General features: G+C 52.0%; 1 protein-coding gene across 1 annotated transcript; it reads right to left on the bottom strand.

Moving 5' to 3' along the window:
* Positions 1-2,211: 2,211 nt before the first annotated feature.
* Positions 2,212-4,497, bottom strand: LOC106995501 (tubulin beta-8 chain-like). The gene is made up of 3 exons (XM_077937571.1): positions 4,441-4,497; positions 4,127-4,210; positions 2,212-3,302 (listed from the first exon to the last, which is right to left on the bottom strand). Exons 1-3 carry the CDS (start codon positions 4,495-4,497, stop codon positions 2,355-2,357), a joined length of 1,089 nt encoding a protein of 362 aa, XP_077793697.1. The 3' UTR covers positions 2,212-2,354.
* Positions 4,498-8,908: the final 4,411 nt, after the last annotated feature.

Below are 8,908 nucleotides of genomic sequence, written 5' to 3'. Positions count from 1 at the left end.
GCCCTGCCTGGCTGCTGGGGCTGCCCTGAGACTCCCTCCTCCTCCTCTTCCCTCCACAGCTTTCCCGGCTTCTATCCACAGCTGTGCTCCAGGTGGGGAACATCTGTGGGTGCAGCAGGGTGCAACTACTCAGAGCCCAGCATGCTGAAGGGCCCCTGCTCTATGCTGTTTCCATATCCAAGCCCAAGCTCATCTACAGCTTCAGCAAATCCAAGCCTCCCTGAATACCCTGCAAGACCAAACTGAGCCCTACAACCCCCACTACACTGGTTAGCTGCCAGTCCCAGCCCCTGCTGCCTCCTGAGCCACTGTCTGTATAGTTCTGAAGTCCTTCAAGAATGTTGAGATCCTAAGCTGACTCTCACCCAAAGAGGTAAACAACCAGGGGCCTCCAGGGATAGAGAACATACCCAGACAGGTTCTGCTGCCTGTAGGCTTGATGTCCTTCCCCTACAACACACCATGCTTGCCAGGCTGGAAGAGGGGCTCCAGAAACTTGGGAAACCTGGGCCTGTATCTGGCATATGGAAAAGAGGCCTGGAAAAGCACCACTCCTGTCCATGAAGCCCCCAGATGGAACCAGGTAGTTGGAAAACACATGGGCACCAAGCCTGACCGCCACTCAGACCCAGGTGGGAACTGCAGCAGTGACTTGCCCCCTCTGCCACTCTGGCTGTACCACTACAGGAGGGAGGAGCATGTAGCCCCACGCGTGAGTGGAGACACTAGGTGTGGGCAGGTTCCAGTGGTTGCTGCAGCTGAACCTTCCCAACCAGGTCCATGCAAGGCCGTCTCAGATGGGTGCGCACTTGGGCTGGGCAAGGACACCCCTCAGAGTGAGAGCCACTGAGCAGGGCTGTCACAGAGGCCCCTTTTCCTGCTCCAAGAGCAGGTTGGGGGAGTATGGGGGACCTCTCGCCCCTCCCAGCTGCTTCCAGGAGCCACTTCTTTCGAGATGAGGCACTCTCCTGCCTGCCCATTCCCATTTGGCTGCAATAGACCATTGCCAACATACGGAGAACAAAAAGGGGCCTCACCTGTTTCCCCGACACGTCGGAGGCAGGTGGGTATGCCCAGAACCTATACATCGGCCCACCCCAGGCTATGCTGACTTCATCTCATCTGTGTGATGGGGGTGGGGTGGGAATTACCAAGAGGTCATCACACAGGCCATGGACAAGTTCTACAAGAGCCAGGTAGAAGAGCACTGTCCATGCATGCTGCCCGGCCCCAGCTCACACACACATCTCTTATTTGACAGCTTCCCCAAAGCAGGCTTTGAAGTCCAGGCTCCCCGAGAAGCCTGGGGAGGAGACTCTGCCAGGCTAAAGGGCCTATTCCCAAAGGTGCCACCCTCACCAGTCTCATCCTGACAATCTTGGGTTATTTTTGCCCTGAAGTTTTGGAGTGGGGGACAGGGAGACACAGACAGTACGCATTAGCCACCTTTCCAGAGAGCACCAGCCCTCCAGACTGGGCAGGTCTGACCTCCACTCGGGCGTTTCTCACTGGCTGCCAGTTGGGGGAAGCAGCATTGTGAGCACCTGCCCGTCTCCCCAGGTCCTGTTCAGAAACCCCATCTGTGCCTCTGGAGAGGCTGCCCCGAGCACACAGGCCCAGCAACCACCATCTATGGCCCCCAGGACCTAATCCCCTTCTGCATAGGGGTCAGTGCATGTGAGTATACACTGGGCTTGATTCCTGCCCACTAGTCCCTGCCAGATATCCCACGTCCACCTCAAGAGAATGAGGCCACACAAACACACCCAGGCCGTCATGGTGATGGAGTGGCTGGGGTCCTACTTGCCCACCCTTCATTGCTGGTTCAGAGCCAGCTGTCTGACCACATTCCTACCCTGAGATGGGACTTTGGGGACATTGCCCACCAGGGTCACTGACCACTTAGGGTTCCAGAAACAGAGGGCCAGCTGGTCCCCTAGAAGTCTGGAACATGGGATAAGCCAAGGCTTGCCTTCAGAACAGGTTTTCCACCACGTGGCCGCCCAAGGCCCAGGGCATCCCCAGGTTCATGTGAAGCCTGCCTGCCATGTCCACAGCCCCTGCCAACCCCTCCTGGAGCCACGGGAATGCTTGTTCCTGGGCACGCGACAAACCCAGACAGCTTCAGCCTTGCAGGACAACCACGCAAATCTGGCAGCAGTAGCCAGAGGGGGGCCCATAGATAGAAGTTGGAGGTGAAGCCAGATGCTATGAGAATACTTTATTCAGCAAAATCGTATACTATAAAAATGCTTTAAAATGCAGCAGGAGGAGAGGTGAAGACACGAACAAGTGCGTAGTGACACATGGCAGTCAGAACACAGTAAAGAATCCACACTGCTTCCCCCTTTTACCTAGAAAAGGAAAGTTCTAGGCCTCTCCTCCTCCTCAGCATATTCCTCAAACTCCTCCTCGGCTGTGGCATCCTGATACTGTTGATACTCAGAAACCAGGTCGTTCATGTTGCTCTCCGCCTCCGTAAATTCCATCTCATCCATCCCCTCGCCCGTATACCAATGGAGGAAGGCCTTGCGCCGGAACATTGCTGTAAACTGCTCTGAGACACGCTTGAAGAGCTCCTGGATGGCCGTGTTGTTCCCAATGAAGGTGGCTGACATTTTTAGCCCCCGGGGTGGGATGTCACAGACGGCTGTTTTGACATTGTAGGGGAGCCAGTCAGCAAAGTAGCTGCTGTTCTTATTTTGAATGTTGAACATTTGTTCATCCACCTCCCTCATGGGCATGCGACCCCTGAAAATGGCAGCCGCCGTTAGGTAGCGGCCATGACGGGGGTCACAAGCTGCCATCATATTCCTAGCATCAAACATCTGCTGCGTAAGCTCAGCCACCGTCAGGGCCCGGTACTGCTGGCTGCCCCGGCTGGTCAGTGGGGCAAAGCCGGGCATGAAGAAATGCAGCCGGGGAAACGGGACCATGTTCACGGCCAGCTTCCGCAGGTCAGCATTCAGCTGGCCTGGGAAGCGCAGGCACGTGGTGACCCCGCTCATGGTGGCAGACACCAGGTGGTTCAGGTCACCGTAGGTGGGTGTGGGCAGTTTCAGGGTCCTGGAACAGATGTCGTATAACGCTTCGTTGTCTATACAGAAGGTCTCATCCGCATTTTCTATGAGCTGGTGGACGGAGAGGGTGGCGTTGTAGGGCTCCACCACCGTGTCTGACACCCTGGGTGAGGGCAGGATGCTGAACGTGTTTATGATCCTGTCTGGGTACTCCTCCCGGATCTTACTGAGCAGAAGGGTACCCATCCCAGACCCCGTCCCCCCACCCAGGGAGTGGGTCAGCTGGAAACCCTGCAGGCAGTCACAGCTCTCAGCCTCCTTTCTGACAACGTCCATCACTGACTCCATCAGCTCCGCGCCTTCTGTGTAGTGTCCCCTGGCCCAGTTGTTTCCGGCCCCACTCTGACCTGTAAGACAGTACAGCCAGTCACTCGATGGCCAGGTATACGGTCATCAGTGGTCACCATAATGCAAAAAGGGCCAAGTGTCATGTGAGGTGAGCGCAGCGTTCTCCCTACAGGTGAGCAAATGAAACCCCTCCCCCAGAGTTACAGGGCAGCAGCCTCCCCTGTTAGAAATTAAGTCAGGAGTCAAACCTGAGACAGGCTGACAGACCTCCCTGCAGGTGGCTCCTGCCCATTTTCAGGGAACTCAGTAGCCACAGCCCCAGCTCAGCTCCCTGCAGGGAGTTGACATCAGTAGCTCTTGACCTTGAGGAGACACCTGGGCCTTCCTCCCAAAGCCCGTTTAGGAGGCAGTTGGAGCCACTCGACTCGGAGGATAGGAGGGTGTTCAGGGGCCCTGGATCCACGGTTCCCACGGCCATGACCTTGGGGCACTCCTAGATTTTGAGCGGCTAAGGAATCTCACCCCAGTCCTCCCCCACAGCTCACCGAAGATGAAGTTGTCCGGCCTGAAGATCTGCCCGAAGGGCCCCGAGCGCACAGAGTCCAGGGTGCCCGGCTCCAGATCCACCAGCACAGCGCTGGGCACGTACCTGCCACCTGAGAGGGGCGGGAGGGCATGAGCGAGGGGAGGGCCGCGTTCCCAGGAGGGCGGTGGGGGAAGGTCGGGGGTCTCACCGCAGGCCTCGTTGTAGTACAGGCGATGCGCTCCAGCTGCAGGCGGCTGTCCCCGTGGCAGGTGCCCGCGGAGTCGATGGCGTGTTCATCAGAGATCACCTCCCAGAACTGCGAGACGGGAGGGGCTGGACAGGCCAGGGCCAGTCACGGGGGTGCCCCAGCTCCTCTCCTACCCCCACCCCCATCCTTAGGCCGCCGCGTCCCTGGGTCCACCCCGGCCGCCTCGCCAGCCGCCCAGTCCCACCGCGTCCCCGGCAGGGACCCGCCCCCGCCACTGCCAACACCTTCCCTGGCCACCCGCAGGCCCGAGCTGGGCCCTCAGAGCCCCCACTGCCAACCTTAGCTCCGATCTGGTTCCCGCACTGCCCGGCCTGCGTGAGCACGATCTCCCGCATGGCTAAGGCGGGATCAGGGCGGCAGGAGAGACGCGAGGAGGAGGAGCAGATGCGCAGTGACCCAGCCCGCCCTCCGCCAACGCTGAAATAGCCCCGCGCCCACCTCCCCCAGTCTCGCATCGGGCTCCCAGAATAAGCAACAGCTTTACTTGCACACAGGTGTACCCACCTGTGAGTCCCTTGGCGTTGAACGTCTGTTGGGGAGCTCAGGTGTCCCTGCTGCGGTCCTTTCCACGTTGGGGAAAGCTGGTCAGCTGGAGAACTTCCTCCCACGTCTTTACTAAGACTAAATCCCTAGCTGACCCGAAACTGAATTTTCCTCCCATGTGGGAGGGGAGGACTCTTGTTTCCACACTCACAGAGTGCCTTGCACCTGTCCTAGATTGATGACATATTTTTGTAATTGATGAGTCTTTTCATCTATTAGGAGATCTGTGGTTAGGAAAGGCCTTCCCTATGTTAACAGGACTTCATTATAAGTTTTACTTTGGAGCAGTTCAAACCTGCAGTAAGCTATGGGTGTTAGAGATAGTCAGGCCTCTAATTTAGCTAGAGTCTTCTTTAGAGTAGGATTAGCCCTTTCACCTTTCCAGAGGACCACAGTCTCCACGCAGAGTGAAGGTCATATTGGATTCTTCAAGCTGAGGATAGGTGTTGGGATACACCTGCTGTGAAAGATGCGCCCTTGTCACTTTGCAGGCTTTTAGATTTCCGAAACTGAGGAGTTATTTCTTCTGATAAACATTTTTCAGATGGGGTGGGGAATGCCTCGATCTAACCAGTGAAGGTATCAGTGAGCATTAGCAAATATTTGAATCTCCTGCAGAAAGGCAGCTGAGTAGAGTTGCCGGTTCTCACCTGGATAGGTTCCTCAATTTTTGAACAGGTTTAACTGGAGAAGGAGAAAATTGCTGGCCGTTTGGGTCATGTCAGGCACAGAGCTCTCGGTGCTGAGACACCTGTTTTAGTGTCTTGAAAATATTTACCCCATAAACAAATGAGACATTAACAGAAACTATCCCTTCTAGGGTGAAAAGAATCATGAAAGTGCTGAATTATATTCCTATGATTGGTACTTGGCATTAGTAATTTGTTACCATCCTTCAGTCAGCCAGAGGGGCCCTGGACTGAAATGCAATCTCTGGCCCATTTTTGTTCTTCAGAGTATTCTGGCCCAGTTCTATGCATGCTGACCAGCACGCCCATAAGCTTCATTGGCCCTTTCAGTGCAGGGGCCTTGGCTGTGGCATCTACAAGGGCATTTCCTTTTACATGGTCGGTCTCTCTTTTGATGTCCTCTGCAATTAATTATAGTCACTTTTTGGCAGCAAAGCAGCATTCTAACAAGCTCGAAATCTGAATGATGTTGTATGGAAAAGCCCTTGGGGATCAGGAGTCCCTACCCATTCCAAACTGCAGCATAAGCATGAAGCACTAAAAAATCATACTTGGAATCAGCGTAAATGTTAACTTTTAAATCCTTTCCCAACTGCAGGGGCCTGGTAAGTTCAATTAACTCAGCTTTTTGAGCTGAGGTAGAGGCCAGCAAGGCTTGTGCCTTGATTCTCTTGTGCTGACTAATAATGGTATATCTAACCCTCCTGTTTTCCTGATGCATAAAACAACTTGCATCTGTTAACCACTCTTCCTTGGGATGGTCAAGGGATTCATCTCTCTTAAGTCTGGCCTCCTAAATAAATTTGTTTCATAACCTGTGATGTGCTTTGGCTGTGTCCACAGTCAAATCTTATCTTGAATTGTAGCTCCCATAATTCCCATATATCATGGGAGGGACCCAGTGGGAGGTAATCGAATCGGGGGATGGGTCTTTCCCATGCTGTTCTTGTGGCAGTGAATAAGCCTCATGGGATCTGATGGTTTATTTATTTTTGAGACATAAAAAATAAATCCTTGAGGGCGAGGAGCACGAGGCTCAAGTTGGATTTGAATGGGGGAGGGGTTTAGTGCATTTCCCAGAGCCTGCGTGGCCCAAACCTCAAGATTTACTTGAGACAACACCTCAGGTGGTAAATGTGACAGCTCATTCTTAACTTTTTTTTCCCCTGAGGGGTCAGGAACAAAAGTAACACTTTCTATGCTTTATGATCTGTGAGGGTGACCATCACTTGGTCTGAGTCAATAAACCTCTCCCCAGTAAGAGGTCAGGTGTTCAGACAGTACTAAAAAGGCAGATGAGAAACCGAGAGCCCCTGGAAGGCAACTTAGAAGATGCAAAAGGCAGTGTTTTTGGGCTTGGCCATCATGAGAAGACAGGAGCCCCTTGTATTGAATCAGGACAGAGTCATCTGCTCCCGCACCTAATAAGAAGTTAATGCTCCTACCTGCCACCTCAAGAGTCACCTGAGGCCCCTCCATCTCTCGATAGCTAATAGTCCAGTGGGAGCGGAGGTAGGAAGTATCAGGCCCGGCTCCTCCATCTCTCGATAGCTAACAGTGCAGTGGGAGCGGAGGTAGGAAGCATCAGGCCCTACCACTTTTGAGTCTGCTGGGCTCTGATGATGACTCCCTTGGAAGCACAATGCATTTCCTGCGGCAGTGGCCGACCTTCTTACAGAAGGCACATTGGTTGATATCCAAGGCACAGTGGCCCAGAGGCACGGATTGGGACTTTTACCTTCTCACTTCCTCTGCGAGGGCCAGGGGTTAAGGGGCTGCCTCTGAAATGGTGGAGAGCACAAGGCTTCAGCTAGAAGCTGGGCCTCTTGGGAGATTTGCTTTATTTTATGTTTTCTCTGCCCTATTCCTGTGATGGAAAACTGCAGAATCCAAGTCTAAAATCTGATCCACGGGAGTCTGGAAGGCTAAGGCTGCTTTTGGCAGCTTCCTGCAGATATCAGAAGCAGACTGGGCTATAAAATAAACTCCTAGCAATGCCTGTCCCTTCTTGGAGTCAGGGTCAGTGTTAGTGTATTCCCTCAAAGTCTAAATTATCCACCCTTGTAATAAGGCTAGGTTTTCATCTTCTCCCTGAGTAATTTTCCAGACTTTGTAAAAATCAAAAAGCTTTATCACACTTTTTTTGATTCCTTCAAGGAGTCAAATGATCATAATTTTTTCTCTCTATATCCCACTTTCTTCCCAATTCATTTCTCTTTTCTAGATTCTAGTTCTCTTTGGGGTCCTAGTCAGGCACTGCTGTGCCTCCTACTTGATAGGTGTCATGTCCCTGGTTGCAGGCTGCCACCCTGTTAGCATGTGCACTAACCACTCCCGTAATACACTGCTTTTCTACCACGCAGCAGGTAAACACAAATATATGCAAATCTTGCCTGGTCAGATCATACATCAAGGTTAGCCTTTCAAATTTGTCTGTGAATTTTCCTGGAACCTCTGAAAGCTGTTTTAGTTTTTCCTTGCATGTGGCTAATTCAGATATAGAAAAGGGTCCATATACCTATATAGTGTCCCTATTATCATCTGTCACTTCCCAGAGAGGGCAAACATTCAACTTTGCCAGCTGATAAGAGGCCCTGCCGCATGTTGTTCTGGTGAAGCTCAGGTGTTTCGAGAGTGGGGTATGTATGTAAGACAGGACTCGAAGGGCAGGTAGAAGATGATGCCCGGACACGAGATAACTCTGGAAAACCAGAAGAAATTAATAACATGTTGCACACCTCACCAGAACTGGAAGGAGTCTGTGTTTTTACGGGGTGCTCGGACTGGCAGGGGAGAGTTCAGCCCCAGCTAAGAAAAGCCTAATATTAAGAGGCACTTGTATTAGAAGGGTAATCAATTATGTGCCATCCCTATTTTGTCTTTTCCTCCATCAAACATATAGAAGCCCATTTTAACTTTTTATCTTGACCAAGCATCAGAGAAGCCTCTATGTAAAGTATTTCCTCCTATTTAGTTTCTCTTCTATAAAACAAATTAAGCTGCAAAAAAAGGGGGAGGGGAATGGGAAGGCTGTAACTTGTATGTTGTAATGTATTGGTCCATTTTCACACTGCTACGACAAAACTCTCTCAGGAAAAAAGTGACGTGCTGGGTTTAGAAAGTAGGGTCCAGCTGCCCTATACCAGCTCATCAAAGATGACCTTACGGTTAAGAAATGAGAGAAAACTGTTAAGAAAAAGTCTCATATTCTCCATCTTGAGGCTGTTTACAGGGGGTTGTCATAAAAGAGGCTGTCACTAAACAGGCAGATCTGATCCTATCATGCAGGGCTGTGAAATGCCACATTTCAACTCCTAGTCATAATGATGGAGAGGTTATTGCTGATCGTTTCTGATAATTAAGGTACAAAAATACTAGGTTCCGAGACATCCCTTTTTTTCAGTGTCACTTGGACCAGTGGCAAATTAAATAAGCAATCAGCTAAAAGTCAGAGGATCCTTGAGGAAAGTAAAAGCTAAACTGTTTGGGGCCTCTTTCCTGGGGCAGCCTCCGG

Source organism: Macaca mulatta, chromosome 6 (genome assembly GCF_049350105.2).
Source record: "Macaca mulatta isolate MMU2019108-1 chromosome 6, T2T-MMU8v2.0, whole genome shotgun sequence".
Classification (NCBI taxonomy): domain Eukaryota; kingdom Metazoa; phylum Chordata; class Mammalia; order Primates; family Cercopithecidae; genus Macaca; species Macaca mulatta.
The sequence above is the reverse complement of the archived record's forward strand: the minus strand, read 5'-3'. Positions and strand labels throughout refer to the sequence as shown.

What these genes read in the sequence shown, in the direction of transcription:
- LOC106995501 (XM_077937571.1), bottom strand. Translation starts at nt 4,497, where the DNA reads ATGCGGGAGATCGTGCTCACGCAGGCCGGGCAGTGCGGGAACCAGATC. An exon ending in GGAACCAGATCGGAGCTAAG is followed by an intron (nt 4,211 to 4,440) that starts GTTGGCAGTGGG and finishes CCCGTCTCGCAG; the next exon opens with TTCTGGGAGGTGATCTCTGA. An exon ending in GCCTGCAGCTGGAGCGCATC is followed by an intron (nt 3,303 to 4,126) that starts GCCTGTACTACA and finishes CAGGGTTTCCAG; the next exon opens with CTGACCCACTCCCTGGGTGG.